Raw genomic sequence first — 17,609 nt, forward strand, 5'->3', positions numbered from 1 at the left:
ATACAAAAATTAAATTAAAGACCTTGGGAGGGGTCAATGGGGAATGACTGCTAATAGGTACAGGATTTCTTTTTTGGGTTTTGAAAATGTTCTGAAATTAGATAGTAGTGATGATTGCACAGTGTTGTGAATCTACTAAAAAACATGAATTGTACATTTTAAAAGGGTGAATTTTAAGGTATATCATTGTATCTGAATAAAAAAATAGATGCCCAAAACACCCAAAACAAACAGCAATAATAAAACCATAGTTAAGAAAGTTTCATTGAGGCCGTCATTGAAATGTTCTACCTAGGCAGTCCTAACATTGAAGAAGAATATAAGTTAAAGATGAAAGAACATGTTTTAGTTAAAACAAAACTGAAAATAGTAAAAAAGATGTACTGTATTTTAATAATGCTAAGATGCATATTTTTTCACATTTCTGAAATGGAAATGAATCTTATAATTGCTGGTGTGTCACAGTTTATTTGGCTGCTTTTTTTTCTTTCTTCATGGTACATAAAATTGTGATATATCTTAGCTTCAGTGAAATGATTAATTTTTTGATTTAATGTGACGGAGGCTGCCAGTTGTCCCTCAATGTTTTCTCCTCTTCTCACACAGTAATAAAATTTTTTAACTGGGTAAATGGCTCCCCAGCCAAAACTGTATTCCAGATTGTCTTGATAGCTAGTTGTGGCCACATGTGTAAGTTCCGGTGAGTGGTATGTACGCAGGAGTAATATATGCACCTTCTGGTTTGTGCCCTTAAAGAGAAGGAGTGTGCCCTCCCTTCTCTCCTTCTCTTCTTTTTTTCCTCCCTCCCTACTTTTTCCTTCTCTCTCTCTTTTTTATCCCTCCCTCCTCCTTCATTCCTTTCCTTCTAAATTGTAGATATGATGGTGGGAGTTAACAGCCATCTTGATCTATGAGATAGAAACTAAGTGTTGAGGGTGGTAAAGAATGAGAACAGACACCTGAGTACTTAATGCTAATGAAACCAATACACTAGCCCTAGATTGACTATGCAGACTTTTATGTGAGAGACAAATAAAGTTCTAGCTTGTCTAAGTCACTCTTATTTTGGGTGTCTCAGCTACAGGAGCTGAAAAATATTCTACATAATATGAATGGTTTCTGACTTTCATTTTTCTTGAAGTAAACTGTTATTACTTTCTCCAAAGGGTTAAATTCTGCTCCTTCTAAACACACACACACACACACACACACACACACACATATATCTGGGCCCAAAATGAGTTACCAAATATAGCATTTACTTATAAGGAATGTATTGTGAATAGCTTTTCAGTTTTCATTATCATGGAAGGATGATTTCAGATCACATTCAGTCTATACTTCTAAAGAATACCTTTGTTAGGGCTGTCTGTTCAATGCAATGGAAGACAGACTTTTCAGTGTAACTGAGACTTCTTGATAATGCTAAATGTGCCTCGTCAGTTGAATTCTTCTGGCTTTGCGTTGGTGTGGTAAAAATACATGATTAGATTTCATTGTTAAGAAAATTCTTTCAGCAATACATGTACAGTCAAGTTTGTTGCCTGGATAGCTGAACATTTTGGTCATGAGATTAAAAAAAAAATGTCTCATGACAAAACTTGAAATGGAAATGTAACCATCTGGAAGTCTAGTTCTGCCTTAGAGTGGCAAGGCTGTGAAGAGCTGTGCTGCCGGGGGTGATGCCACTCTGTCCTTTTGACAGCCAGACTCTTGTTCTTCATATTTGAGGAGATGGGACAGTGAGGAGGCCTGTTGGCTTGAGCTTATTAATGCCACCATCTAGAATACAGATTCTCGGATATTTCATCTTCACAAGATGAGCCGCAAACTGAAAAAAAAAGGGACAAATTTATAAAGGATACATAAAATTGATATATCTCCAATCCCGTTTTTTTCTCAAGCTGTGATAGACGAATGATGATAATGTTATTACTGCTGTCACTGTTCTATCAACGAATCATTAATTTAGTTTTTAATATAAATTAAATCCCTCTTTTCAAACATATTTATGCTATGGGATAAATGTCTCTTTTTAATTCTCTTGTAAACTTGTTTGAATAGGCAATAAATATACTTGGTAAACAATTCAAACAATATAAAAGGGTATACCATGAGACTATGCAGGTAAATTCCTCCTACCTCTGTTCTCAGTCTCCCTCTCCAGAGAACAGTAATATTCCTATTTTTCATATATCCTTCCAGTGAGAGTCAAAACATTCTCAAATCTATATTTTGAACAATTTTTACAGTATTTTCAACATATTAGTTATTGCAATTACATGCACAATATCCCAGAGAAGGCCCATGAACTGGTTCTAACATGTTTTTGGAGCAACTGCAATGAATAGTTTGAGACCATAAATTTGGAATAAATTTGAAGGACTGCTCCAAGATGTCTTCTAGATGCCTAGCAAAGCAGGGCTTTGAATAATTATCAAGACATACACATTTCTCTCTGACTTGCCCATGTCTACCTATCCAGGATCATTGATTATCTTTCTCTACTCCTTTACGATGAAGCAGTCCTGGACTGTAATCAATCCCCTGACAGATGGGATCACTTTAGGATTCAGAGTCTTTTTTGGTTGTGCACTGTCTGTTGGAAACATGCTCCATTTCCCACCAACTCCTGGTCCCCTGTTTTAGTTTCTCCTCACAAACAACCCCCAACCCCGACCTGCCTAATTTCTACTTACTTCCTTACTCAGGCAATTCCTTGTTTAGGAGCTAAGTTTCCATTAGGGGGCCCTCTTTTCAGGCCCCCAGATTTTTTGTGCAAATCTCTATCTTTGGTTTACCACATTTATTTAAATTGCCCATTTAAGAGCCTGCTTCCTCTAGCAAACTGTAAACTCCTCTAGGACAGTGAGAGTGTTGTTTCTTTTTTTCTTTTTAACATCTTTATTGGAGTATAATTGCTTTACAATGGTGTGTTAGTTTCTGCTTTATAACAAAGTGAATACATATACATATACATATGTTCCCATATCTCTTCCCTCTTGCGTCTCCCTCCCTCCCACCCCCCCATCCCACCCCTCCACGTGGTCACAAAGCACCGAGCTGATCTCCCTGTGCTATGCGGCTGCTTCCCACTAGCTATCTGTTTTACATTTGGTAGTGCATATATGTCCATGCCACTCTCTCACTTTGTCCCAGCTTACCCTTCCCCCCCCTGTGTCCTCAACTCCATTCTCTACGTCTGCATCTTTATTCCTGCCCTGCCCCTAGGTTCATCAGAATCATTTTTTTTTTTTAGATTCCACATATATGTGTTAGCATACTGTATCTGCTTTTCTCTTTCTGACTTACTTCACTCTGTATGACAGACTCTAGGTCCATCCACCTTACTATAAATAACTCAATTTCATTTCTTCTTATGGCTGAGTAATATTGCATTGTATAAATGTGCCACATCTTCTTTATCCAGTCATCTGTCAATGGACACTTAGGTTGCTTCCATGTCCTGGCTACTGTAAATAGTGCTGCAGTGAACATTGTGGTACATGACTCTTTTGAATTATGGTTTTCTCAGGGTATATGCCCAGCAGTGGGATTGCTGGGTCATATGGTAGTTCTATTTTTAGTTTTTTAAGGAACCTCCATAATGTTCTGCATAGTGGCTGTATCAATTTATATTACTACCAACAGTGCAAGAGGGTTCCCTTTTCTACACACCCTCTCCAGCTTTTATTGTTTGTAGATTTTTTTTTTTTTTTTTTTTTTTTTTGCGGTATGCGGGCCTCTCACTGTTGTGGCCTCTCCCACTGAGGAGCACAGGCTCCGGACGCGCAAGCTCAGCGGCCATGGCTCACGGGCCTAGCCGCTCCGCGGCATGTGGGATCCTCCCGGACTGGGGCACGAACCCGTGTCCCCTGCATTGGCAGGCGGACTCTCAACCACTGCGCCACCAGGGAAGCCCTGTTTGTAGATTTTTTGATGATAGCCATTCTGACCGGTGTGAAGTGATACCTCATTGTAGTTTTGATTTGCATTCCTCTAATGATCAGTGATGTTCAGCATCTTTTCATGTGTTTGTTGGCAATCTGTATAACTTCTTTGCAGAAATGTTTATTTAGGTCTTCTGCCCATTTTTGGACTGGGCTGTTGTTTTTTTGAGATTGAGCTTCATGAGCTGCTTATATATTTTGGAGATTAATCCTTTGTCAGTTGCTCCATTTGCAAATATTTTCTCCCATTCTGAGGGTTGCCTTTTCGTCTTGTCCATGGTTTCTTTCACTGTGCAAAAGCTTTTAAGTGTCATTAGGTCCCATTTGTTTATTTTTGGTTTAATTTCCATTTCTCTAGGAGGTGGGTCAAAGAGGATCTTGCTGTGATTTATGTCATAGAGTGTTCTGCCTATGTTTTCCTCTAAGAGTTTGATAGTGTCTGGCCTTACATTTAGGTCTTTAATCCATTTTGAGTTTATTTTTGTGTATGGTGTTAGGAAGTGTTCTAATTTCATTCTTTTACATGTAGCTGTCCAGTTTTCCCAGAACCACTTATTGAAGAGGGTGTCTTTCCTCCATTGTATACCCTTGCCTCCTTTATCAAAGATAAGGTGACCATATGTGCGTGGGTTTATCGCTAGGCTTTCTATCCTGCTCCATTGATCTATATTTCTGTTTTTGTGCCAGTACCATACTGTCTTGATTATTGTAGCTCTGTAGTATAGTCTGAAGTCAGGGAGCCTGATTCCTCCAGCTCCATTTTTCTTCCTCAAGATTGCTTTGGCTATTTGGGGTCTTTTGTGTTTCCATACAAATTGTGCAATTTTTTTTTCTAGTTCTGTGAAAAATGCCATTGGTAGTTTGATAGGGATTGCATAGAATCTGTATTGCTTTGGGTAGTATAGTCCCTAGTGCCCGGCACATGGCAGGGGCTCAATATATGCCTATTGGTCTCAACTAAACTATGGTAAAGGACAAATACCCAAGGGCAAAAGGGTAAGAAGTAGAGGTAAAGTAAAGAAAGTTTTCTTTAGCTCTCTGGTCATTCTCTGTCTATAGGTGGTGTCCTATTCCTCCCCCTTGGATGTTTGTGTCCTCATGTTTTTCTCATTTACTTTATCATAACCTGATCTCAGATCCTTCAAGAAAAATGACTAATACCTGCTCACAGTGCTACTGCCTCTTGGAAGTATTTGAAGCTTAATATTGGTGAAGTCTCAAACGAGCAGTCTAGACTTTATAGGTTCAAAAGAATTAGCTGAGTTGTTTGGTCAGGATAACTTCAAGGCGTCACTCAGAGATTCTGTTTATTGAGCTGCGGCTCAGGAATGTGTTTTTTGTTTTCGTTTTTATTTTTCAACAAACACCATTAGATGATTCTAACGCAGGTCTGTGGACAATATTTTGAAAAATACTATCTTAAGCCCAAGGATAAAGATATCAGTAAGTAGGTGAAATATTGGGTTGGCCAAAAAGTTCATTTGGTCTTTTTCCGTAAGATGGCTCTAGTAGAACTTAGTTGCTTTTAATGTCACTTGAAACAATTTTGTTAGACTGTACTGTGACAGCTTTCATAGAAGCGTGCATTTAAAAAAAAGCTTATCAAAACTGGTGAATTTTTGTGTAGCCATTTTAATATTGAAGATGGAAGAAAAAAGCAACATTTTCGGCATATTATGCTTTATTATTTCAAGAAAGGTTAAAAACGCAACTGAAACGCAAAAAAAGATTTGTGCAGCATATGGGAAGATGCTGTGACTGATCGAATGTGTCAAAAGTGGTTTGCAAAGTTTCGTACTGGAGATTTCTCACTGGACAATGCTCCACGGTTGGGTAGACAGGTTGAAGTTGATAGCGATCAAATCGAGACATTAATTGAGAACACTGAGCATTATACCATGAGGGAGATAGCCGACATACTCAAAATATCCAAATCAAGCGCTGAAAATCATCTGCACCAGCTTGGTTGTATGAATCGCTTTGATGTTTAGGTTCTACATAAGTTAAGTGAAAAAAACCTTCTTGACCATATTTCCGCATGCGATTCTCTGCTGAAATGTAATGAAAATGTTCTGTTTTTAAAACAAATTGTGATGGGCGATGAAAAGTGGATACTGCACAATAACGTGGAATGGAAGAGATCGTGGGGCAAGCGAAATGAACCACCACCAACCACACCAAAGGCTGGTCTTCATCCAAAGTAGGTGATGTTGTATATATGGTGGGATTGGAAGGGGGTCCTCTATTATGAGCTCCTTCCAGAAAACCAAACGATTAATTCCAACAAGTACTGCTCTCAATTAGACCAACTGAAAGCAGCACTCAACGAAAAGCATCCAGAACTAGTCAACAGAAAACGCATAATCTTCCATCAGGATAATGCAAGACTGCGTTTCTTTTATTTGCCTTCACCATTTTCCAGCTCAGCAGCAGCCTACTGCTACATTTATTTCGGTCTTTACAAAATTCTCTTAACGGAAAAAATTTTGATTCCCTGGAAGACTGTAAAAGGCACCTGGACCAGTTCTTTGCTCAAAAAGATGAAAAGTTTTGGGACGATGGAATTATAAAGTTGCCTGAAAAATGGCAGAAGGTAGTGGAACAAAATGGTGAATACATTGTTCAATAAAGTTCTTGGTGAAAATGAAAAATTTTTCTTTTATTTTTACGTATAAACCGAAGGAACTTTTTGGCCAACCCATAGATGTTGTTGGACTCAGACAGCAATTTTCAAAACAACTAACAGAAAACGAACTCAGTACTGCTGACCCCACTTAACTTTTCCACAATTCTCTGCAATGCCTTAAGAGAGATTCAAATGCTGTTCATGTTTTAGAGCATAAGCTCTTTTAGAGCCACTGAGGATATCCTTAATAGTAATTAATGTTGAAGAGAAATAGTGTACTGTATTTCAAAAGGTATCAAGTGAGCTAGAGTGCAAAGTGAGCTGATCTTCATCCTGTGCTTCTTGCTTATTTCTCTTTCAACCTGTCCTTAAGAACAGAGGCACCAGATTCACCTGTCCCAAGTCACATGTGCAGGCAGCACAGTCTCTGGTACTATATGATTACTAAAACATCTTGGCTTCATTCTCCCACATGCAGCAACACAATTACCATTTAGGTCGAAATTCTAAGATAAACATATCATTACTCAAAAGGGCTTGTGGATAAGCAGTCTTAGCGTTCAGTACTTTCAAAACACTACAGAAGTCAGAAAATGAGTAAGAAAGGACTTACTGTACATTTACCTAATCTCTCTTAAACTATGCTGTAGAGTTGGAAAGAGCTCCCACTGTTATTGTAAGGAGGGACATAACAAGTAGGCTGCTACTGAGCTGGAAAATGGTGAAGGCAAAGCAGGCAGAACAGAGCATTTTAGAACAATCAGGCTGCTGCGATGTGGGAGGTCTAAGAAGAAAAGCAGAAATGGAGTACAAGGAGATGGCAAGTGTTCAGGTGCCTTGAAATGAAGCAAGCCTGTGCTTAAGTGAAGAAAAAGAGCAAGTGTTGAATTTTCAGGTTAAGATTATGAGTTCTGCTCCTCCAATCCTCTGCTTGTGGTTCCAATTATCCATGTTACATATTGGCCCCTAACAGTGAAGCCACGACAGCATCTTTCCACTCCTACCATGGAAAGAGCTCTTCTCCATCTATTCATTCATTTGTTCATTCACTTATCAATCAAACATTTCACTGAATTCCTACTACGTACCAGGCACTGTTTCAGTTTTTGCAGTGCTTACAGTTCAGTGGAGGAGACAGCAGCAAACAATATTAAGCAGTATGGCTATTACAAAAACAAAAGTTCAAGGTACTCCTGAATTTAACAGGGGTTAGGGGGCTGTTGCCCTCTCCCCATTCTTCTTTCATTAGTAATACCTGGAGGGAATGAGAACCCAGAAGTGATGGTCACTGTCGTTACACTGATCAGGTAGCGCTCTCTGAGTCTATAGCTTGACAGGTTAGGGAGGAAAGAAAGGGCTATGAATCCACTGTGTGAAAAAAGCCATGTCACTTATGGAGAAGATATATGGTGGAACAGAGGAGAACCAGGCACACAGAGTTCAGGGTTTCATCCATCTTTTACTTTCCATCTGGAATTGGCAGCTTTACTGAGTGAACAGACAGGGTACTGGACTTTGGTGATGAAGCGTCTGGTGTAGACTACAGCTGCAGCTTTGGGAGAGGCCTGACTTCAAACAGAAATCATAAACCTAAACTTACTGAATGACATCCTTGGTGGAAGTGGCAAGATATCATACTGGATCAGTGTTAGGAAGCCATCAGAATCATCTAGGTGCTTTCAGTAAAACACTGATACCCAGGCCCACTCCACACCAGTAAGAAGTAGAGTTTCTTGGGATGAAGCTCCAGCAACATTTTTGTTTTTTTTCACCTATAATTCTAGGTGATTCTATTGTGTAGCCAGATTGAGGATTGCTTTATTACATAATGAGATTCATTTGCTGGTCAGGTTTGTCTGGGACTTCAAACTGTAATTTTTATAAGTATAGTACTGTGTGGAGAGCAAGTCACTTTGCACCAGAAGACGCTGCCATGTTGTGGGGCTGGAATTTGTAAGACCAAGTCCTGCCTGGAGACAATGGGGCTCCTCAAACTGCACAACCAGTTAAGATCTAGCGGGCAACATCCTACATGGAGTTGGCAGAATCTGGTATTTGCTGGGATAGAATTTTGGGAACCACAGACTGCAGGGGCAGCTGCATTTCTTGTGGGAAGTACTCCCATTTGGAGAGGGCCAAGCTCTGGCATTTTTGTCATTCCTCTGGTTAGTGGGATCTGGTGGTGGTACTCGTTTCTAGGGCTTGGGTAGGTACACCTCAAATCATCACTGTCTGAAAGTGGCAGGCTCTTGTGGGTGCCACTCCATCTTGTTTTCTCTCTTTATCTTGCATCTGAGCTTGGACTCAGAGGCTGGCACGTTTGTTTAGAGGAAGTCAAGTTCTACTGTAGCAGGAGAATGAGTGGAGGAAAGGGATTTTTGAGCTGCCACAGAGTAGTGAATGTTAACTAAGGTCAAGAAATTAAAGCTGAGAACAGGTAAGATTTGTGAGGGGCACAGACCAGGATCATGTTGCTTCTCACTGGGTATCCTAGGACACAGTTTTGGGTGGAACGTATAGTAGCAGCAGGAAGCTAAGAAAACTGGGCTCCTCAAGATTCTGCAAGGAGCACATTGCAGACAATTAAGCACATTGCAAACAATTAATTGGCCTTGTGAGTTTTAAGTTCATATTGGGGACTGGACAATGGGCATGAACTGACCAACTCCCTGGTGAAGCTCAAGCTGAGAAGTCTCTCTCTTCCATTTATTTGTCCATTCCTTTCCCTGACAAATAATGCTAAATTTGGGGTAATATTTCAAAAGTGAAATATCACTTTTGGTTGGATATGAAACTGAATAAGGGAACTGGCAATTAACCTGTAATGAGCAACTGTAGCAATTTCATTTTCTTGGTTTTATGGATGTGAAACTGATGCTGTGCTAGTTTTATGTGTCCTCTTGATCCTCTGGAATGCTGAAAATATGGTGCACATTTAATATTTCTGGCACCGTGTGGTTGGAGCTAGGCTGACACTTTATGCATATTACGTACCTATTTCTAAGAGTTTGGCTGGACAACTCAGATAAACATATTTGAGATGAGAAGTAAGATATGGGGTGATTTCTCCATCTGGAGTAGTACAGTGTGGCCTTAAATATAACTCAAGGCCTGTCTTGTCCTGATTACTTAAGAGATTTCTGGAGTCATTAATAAATGTCTTGATCATTTTAACTGCCCAACTCAGTGATCCCAGTTAGAAACATAAGAGCTGTGACAAGGATTCGCAGGAAAGAGGTAGAAATGATTTAACTAATACTCCACTGATCTCTTCCCTCAATTATACAATAATTTTAAAATGTCATTTTTTGTTTTGTTCCTTATTATGTTCCTCCCATAACTGAGAAAAGTATTCTGTCTCCTGCTAGTTTTCTGTACCCAGATATTTTATAATTAACACACTGACATTTATTTTCTTAAGAGTACTACATACGTTTATTTTTATAAATAAACTACATAAGAAAACCCTTGCACTTTGTTGGTGGGAATGTAAATTGCTGCAGCCATTATGGAAAACAGTATGGACATTCCTCCAAAAACTAAAAACAGAATTATCATATGACCCAGAAATCCCACTTCTGGGAATGTATCCAAAGGAAATGAAATCTGGATCTTGAAGAGGCATCTGCATTCTCATGTTCATTGCAGCACTATTTACAATAGCCAAGATATAGAAACAACCTACATGTACCCCTGTGTTCATAGCAGCACTATTCACAATAGCCAAGACATGGAAACAACCTAAATGTCCATCAATGGATGAATAGATAAGGAAGATGTGGTACATATATACAATGGAATACTACTCAGCCATAAAAAGTAACAAAATAACGCCATTTGCAGCCACATAGAAGCAACTAGAGATTATCATACTAAGTGAAGTCAGAAAGAGAAAGAAAAATATCATATGATATCACTTATATGTGGAATCTAAAATATGACACAAATGAACCTATCTATGAAACAGAATCACGAACATAGAAAACAGACTGTTGGTTGCCAAGGGGGAGGGGTTTGGGACAGGGATGGACTGGGAGGTTGGCGTTAGTAGATGTAAGCTTTTCTATATAGAATGGATAAACAACAAGGTCCTACTGTATAGCATAGAGAACTATACTCAATATCCTATGATAAACCATAATGGAAAAAAATATTTAAAAAAAAGAATGTAGGGTTTCCCTGGTGGCGCAGTGGTTGAGAGTCTGCCTGCCGATGCAGGGGACACAGGTTCGTGCCCCATTCTGGGAAGATCCCATATGCCGCGGAGCGGCTAGGCCAGTGAGCCATGGCCGCTGAGCCTGCGCGTCCGGAGCCTGTGCTCCGCAACGGGAGAGGCCACAACAGTGAGAGCCCCGCGTACAGCAAAAAAAAAAAAAAAAAAAAAAAAAGAATGTATATATATGTTTAACTGAATCACTTTGCTGTACAGCAGTAATTAACACAACATTGTAAATCAACTATACTTCAATTAAAAAAAAAAGAAACAACCTAAATGTGCACTGACAGGTAATGGATGAAGAAAATGTTGTGTATATATACAATGGATTATTAGTCAACCTTAAAAAAGGAAATCCTGCCCTTTGTTATACAGGGGTGAACCTGGAGGACATATGCTAAGTGAAATAAGCCACAGACATAAAAACAAATATGTATGATTTCACTTACATGTGGAATCAAAAATAGTCAAGTTCATAGAAGCAGAGGTAGAATGGTGGTTGCCAGGGGTGAAGGGGTCAATGGGAGGACATGAGCAGATGTTGGTCAAAGGGTACAAAGTTTCAGTTGTGCAAGATGAATAAGTTCTGGAGATCTAAGGTACAGCATGGTGACTAGTTACTATATATAGCAAGTATAACAATGCCTCATTGTATACTTGAAATTTGCTAAGAAAAAAAAAAGAAAAAAATGGTGAAGTGATGGATATGTTAATTGGCTTGATTTTGGTGATCATTTCATAATGTATACATATATAAAAACATCAAGACGTATACTTTTAATATATACAATTCTTCTGTAACAATTATACCTCATTAACAGTGAAAAAAAAAGAAGTGCTATAAAAGGTGTGAAATCAGTTTTCACAGTATTAACATCTAATAACAATTAGGCAGTGGCTACCTTACTTTCTTATTTCACTCACAGAAGTAAAATCAGCTGGAAGGCAAAACCAAGAAGGTGAACACAAGGCCAGTAATCATCTTACACCTCACCAAAGGCACTTGTGACAAGGAGCAAAACAGGTAATTCCAGGGTATTACTCTAGCATGTTATATACTGGAATATGGTTAATTATGCAGTAAGAAAAAAAATGGGAGAGTTTACAAAAACAGACATTATATGGTCTAAGCGTTCTGGTCCATGTTTATTTGAGAGATAACTATCCTAATGGTGTCTGGGATATTCAGAATCCATGCTGTGGTGTATATTAGTCTTCTATTCTTGGAACTAATCTTTGGGGATTAGGAAATGGGATAGTGTAAAGATTTCATCTTAAAAAACATTTTTTATAGTTTGTGTTCTATAAGGGGACATATACATAATTGTAGAGCACTAACTCAATGTGTTTAAAATTTAAAAGACATTTTAAAAAAGTCTTTGAAAGTTATCAATATAAAAACATTTATACAAAAAAGTAATGATGAAGTTTATAAATATAGAAATAATAAACTTTGTGTGATAATTTTAATATAGAAGGTCACAGAGTAGTCAGATCAGAGACCATGTCCTCAGTCCATTTCCACAGTTAAGGAACTGAAGTAGATGAAGAATATGAAGAAAACGCAGTGAAAGTTTCACTTTCTATTCTTGGCCTCCATGCTTGTTTCTTAGTAAGTTGCAGTGCTATTCCCTCAATGAGTTCGGTAATTTTTAGTGGTATGTGGGCCACTCAAGGGGTATATGAGAAAAAGAGAAGTTAATATTTTCATGTGCAATTATAAAGTTCTCTTCTTTGTCTCTTCTATTTTACCGTCTTATATATAATTCTAACAAAATCCCATGAGGAGTAAAGGAAAGGAAAATAATTTTAATGTTTTAAAGTATACACTTTAAATAGAAACGGCAAGGAAAATAAATATTTCCCAAAGTCACATGATGTCAGCATAAGTCAATGCAACTTCTGCTCCATTGTTTGCTTTGTTTACATCTCAATAACAGATATTTTTTTCCTCACATGTCCAAATGATATTTTCCTTTCCTTTCTCTTCCATTTTCCTTTGATCTCTTGTTTTCTTTGTTGATCTCCTCTACCAATCACTGGCACTAAAGTAAATTTTTCTTATTTATAAGCTATTTTGTAATGGAGACAATGGATTTTTACAACTTTTTGAAACAAATGTAAGTTGTATCTTTTAATGGTCTTTCAACAATCTCTTGTTCAGGTTATCACCTGGAATTTGTTTCCTTTCCTAAAATAATACATTTATAAGTTTTTAAATTTAGTTATGGTAAAGAAAAACCCTACATCTTTTTTTAAAATTAATTTTTACTGGAGTATAGTTGCTTTACAATGTTGTGTTTCTGCTGTACAGCAAAGTGAATCAGCTATACGTATACATATATCCCCTCTTTTTTGGATTTCCTTCCCATTTAGGTCACCACAGAGCATTGAGTAGAGTTCCCTGTGCTATGCAGTAGGTTTTCATTAGTTATCTATTTTATACATAGTAGTGTATATATGCCAATTCCTATCTCCCAATTCATCCCACCCCCTCCTTCCTCCCTTAGTATCCATACGTTTAAGAAAAACCCTACATCTTTTTGTTCTGTATTGTAGAATACTAACTGTTTATAAGTGGAAGGATTCTATAGATACCCATCTAGTTTTAAATCCCCTTTGAATTCCAGTCTGAACTTCTAAATGCTTGACTGACATTTTTTATACTGATGTCCCATTAGCACCTCAAACACAGTATGTCCAAAATTCATTACATTCTCTCCAAATTTACTTTATTTTTCTCTTTCTTAGCTCTGTTAAAGGTATCAGCAACCTCCCCCCAAAACCAAAGCTGGAAACTTTAAGGTGATCTTTGAGTTAAAAAAAAAAAAAAGTCCTTTGGCTCTATATTATTCAGTTAGGCACAAAGCTGTGTTAGTTCTGTGATTTGTCTTGGATCCATTTCCTCTTTTTCCATTCCTCTGCTCCTACTCCATTTTAGACCGCAATTACTCTTGAATTCGTTCCTAAGTGGTTCTTGCATTTTTAGTTTTTCCCTTTCCCTTTTACCTAGCACTCTGCGGCCTACATGGTAACATTATGGAAGACCCTTAGGAAATCCTGAGACTCCAGTAACTGCTGTGTAGAGATATTTTCTTTGCTAGGGCTATTGCCCTTAAGCAAGATGAGCCAAGATCTGTGGATCCCTTACAAGGAAGAGCTTGTTTATCCATAGTCAGTAAGAACAATTTGTAGTACGTACCTAAAAGCTCTTATTCAAAGTTTCATCTTGATAATATTAAGTCTAAAGTTTCTTCGAATTTTGAGAACGACAAAAGAAATTCTTCAATTTAGACTTACACTTGCCTATTCTTTACATAAATACATATATTTATTTATATTTAAGTTAAAGGTTAATGAGAAAGAAGGCTGTCCTTTAGTATCCCAAATAAAGGTAAGAGAAGATAGTGACAGGATGTTACCAGATGCCTTGAATCATATAATAAAAGCAGTGAGGCCATTTCTTGAGTCTCCTTTTGAAAGTTGCAGAGCTTTGGCTATCAGTCTCAGACAAACCCCTAGGTGTCATCTTCTCCCAGCAGCCGCATGAGCTTTGCTGACACTGGGGGCTTAGAAACTAGACAGTGGGAGATTGCAAGCTTGAGACAGAAGGTCAACTAAAGGTAGAATCTGGAAAGAATCTGGCACTGAAATAGATTGGGAATATAGGGAGAGTGAAATTCTTTAACTGGTCTCTGGTTCTTGGTGTTTTAAAATTTCGATTTCATTGGGATCAACTGCAAAAGAGATGGGAGACATTTTAAAAGTAATTTTCCAAATGACTTTCTAAAATACAGCTGATAGTGTCACTTTCCTTCTTTAAAACCTTCAATAGCTCCCCACTCCTAAAATGTAAACTCCCTAGCACAGCATTTAAGGCCCTCTATAACCAAAAGCTCCCCCTATCTTTCCAGCTTTATCTGTAGCTAAAATGCTCTTCAGAGAAGCCCTGTGCTTTCCAATCAGCCTGTGTTATTTCCTTTGCCTGGAATGCTGCCTCCTGACTATGGCCCTCCTCCCAACACTTTTTCTTACTGAAATCCTACCAATAATACAAGGTCTAGGTCTACTATCACCTTCTCCGTGAAGCTTTAGGAATCCTTCTGTTAACTGGAAGAAACTCCTTCCTTCTCATTGATTTTCTAAAACTTTAACTATAAATCTCAGAGCACATGACACATTCCACTTTGAATTTTAATCGGTTGTATCAGTCTTATATTCTTAACTAGATTGCAAGATTTATAAGGGCAAGGGACTGTCTTTCTCATTTCTGTTTCCTCATAATAGTTTCCATCATGTAGGCACTCAATGTTTGTCTTAAACTAGTAGTTGATATTAGCATTTTTTCTTTTATTTTCTTCTTCTTTTTACCAATTTCTATAAGTGCATTGTCTACTGCAAACTATTATTTTTCAGGTGTTCATTCTTAACTTAGTCATTAATTCAACCATCAAATATTTATTGAATGCTTGTTACTTGAAAGGCACAATGCTAGGGGCTGTGGGTATAATGAATAGAATATAATCCCTGTCTTCAGTGAGCTTGGAGTTTAGTAGGAGATGCAGGTAAGTGGATAGGCGATTACAATGCCATTTGATAAATGCTACACAGAGCCACCATTTAAGGTTGTACAAATTGTGCCTTATATGAGAGAACCCAGAAAAGAGGTAAGTGGAGCACGAAATGTAGCCCCATCCTCTCCTTTCCAAGCTTTGCGCCCTTACATGGTGCTGTGTATCCCTAAACGAAGGATGGGTTTTTATCTAATGCACACAGAGACTCTGTATATGATAGCAGTCCCAATGCCACTATAAGAGTAAGTAAAAGATTTTCTATGAGCACTTGGGAAGGGTACCTAGTCCCAAACTTGAGGAGTTAAGAATGAGTTCCATGAAGAAATGCTATATAAACAGCTTTTCAAGACAAATGGGAGTTACCCAGGTGAACAGAAATGAGAAGAATGCTTCAAATAGAGACAAATACAAAGAGACAGCATTTAAGGAACTACAAGTAGTTAATTATGGCTGGAATCTAAGAGCAGTGAGGGTGAGCTTGGAAAACAAAGCAGAGTCCAGATCATGAAGGGCCTCAAAAACCATGGGGAAGGTTTGTATTTTATTCTGAAGGCAATGGGAAGTCATAGAAGCATTCTGACAATGACCAGACTGACATTTCAAAAACCTCACTGGTTGTAGGGTAGAACTGGGGGAAGGAGGCTGTAGGCAAGGACAGTGGGAAGTTGCAGGAGGTCAGGCACGAGATACTGGTGATCTGAGTGAAGACAGTTGGGAAGTGGAGATGAGAGAATTTCAGACCTACTTAACAGCAAAGACAAACAATAATTTTCCATAAAGTTTTTTCCACCAGTCAAGAAGGTGAGAAAATCCACTATTTCAATCAAACAGCCTCTGTGGTATGGATGAAAGTGTGGGAACTTCGTAGTTAGACAATACAGAGTTTGAATCAGGTTCTACCACTGGTTAGCCGTGGGACCTTGGGTAAGTCACTTAGCCTTTTTGGCATTAGTTTCTTCACCTGTTAAATCTGAAACAACACACTTGAATAGTACACTTAAAGTGTTGCTGAGAGTTTTAAATTAGATATTATATCTGTAAGTGCTTGATCCATAGTAAATACTATAAAGCTAGTTTCCTCCTTTCCTCCTCTTTCCTTTCCCCAATTGATCCTTTAATAGGAGAGCCATTTACAACACCGTGAAATTGTATAGATACAAACTTAAAAAAGCAGAGTTGTCCCCAAATGGTATGTAAGGTAGGGCTTTTCAGTGTTAATGGTGAACTCTTTATGGCGAACTCTTTAACTAATGCTTTACAGTATTAATGGTGAACTCTTTACGTTGGAACAGTAATTTATACTTGTGACTCTTACAGTTTACTGAGTCCTATATACTTTTGGCAATCAGAAGAAAGCTTATGAACCTATTCTCTAAAAATATATATATAGCACATATGTACAGCACTTTACATATAATTTTAATTAATTCAAAGACCTTCTAAAATTCGTGATGAGCTCTATTAAACATTTTCCTTTATGCTAATTCATTTAATTTTAAAATTTATGATAGTTGATAGTGACCTAGTATTTATGCATATGGCAAACTGGGATATTTCTGTAGATATACAGTTTAGTGTTTAACAATAGCTTATACTTTCAAATAAGTTCTCTTAAGAATGGCTATGTGGATGTTTTCTGAAAAGTTGACGTTAAAGAAATAGGAGAAAACATTTTAGCTAGGACATAAAAGTTTGTTTTTATGACATAAAAACATACTGGCTCATATTGAGGCAGGAGGTAGATGGGCCCTCAGGGCAAACGGTTTGAGTTCGTTCCCTGTGGACAGATGCTCCGAGATGGGAATAACAGGACAATTGAGAGAGAAGGCTGGGCCCTGCCCAGATAGCAAATAACGAGACCATAAATTCCTCATTCTCGAAGTCAGGAGGCCTCCCCAACTATACATGCGCAGAAAGCCTCCTTGGAGGTCAAAAGGGGAGTGATGTCAAGTGGCCAAATCTACCCATAGGCCTCTTTGGTAGAATCCATCTTAGCTAAGAGATGTGCAGGCACACATGGGAAAATCCTGAGATACACCAAATATGGACTTTGAACCAGGCAAATCAAATAATTGGCCAAAGGAAACCCACATAAAAGTGATTCAAACTGCCACGAGGGTGTGACTCTCTCTCTGAGTCTGCCCGTGTGTCTATCCACATGTACTGTACTTCTTTTTTTCCTAATAAATATTTTACTTGTTTCACTACTTTCCATCTTTGTGGGAATTCTTTTTCTGCAAAGC

The 17,609-nt window shown here is 38.1% G+C and overlaps 1 protein-coding gene across 2 annotated transcripts in view; it reads right to left on the bottom strand.

Annotated features, from left to right (window-relative positions):
• Positions 1–17,609, bottom strand: part of TBCK (TBC1 domain containing kinase) — a gene marked incomplete at its 5' end in the record, with an annotated part of 228,033 nt that overhangs the window by 3,568 nt on the left and 206,856 nt on the right. The window contains one exon of one of the 2 annotated variants that reach the window (XR_014296711.1): positions 1,355–1,831. Coding sequence is in view for 1 of the 2 variants with exons in the window: in XM_082653866.1 (XP_082509992.1) it covers positions 1,721–1,831 (111 nt within the window). Of the gene's footprint in view, positions 1–1,200; positions 1,832–17,609 lie in introns of those variants that run through there. The other variant, XM_082653866.1, reaches the window with a different exon arrangement.

This window comes from Grampus griseus (genome assembly GCF_964374135.1).
Source record: "Grampus griseus genome assembly, chromosome: 4".
Lineage (NCBI taxonomy): Eukaryota > Metazoa > Chordata > Mammalia > Artiodactyla > Delphinidae > Grampus > Grampus griseus.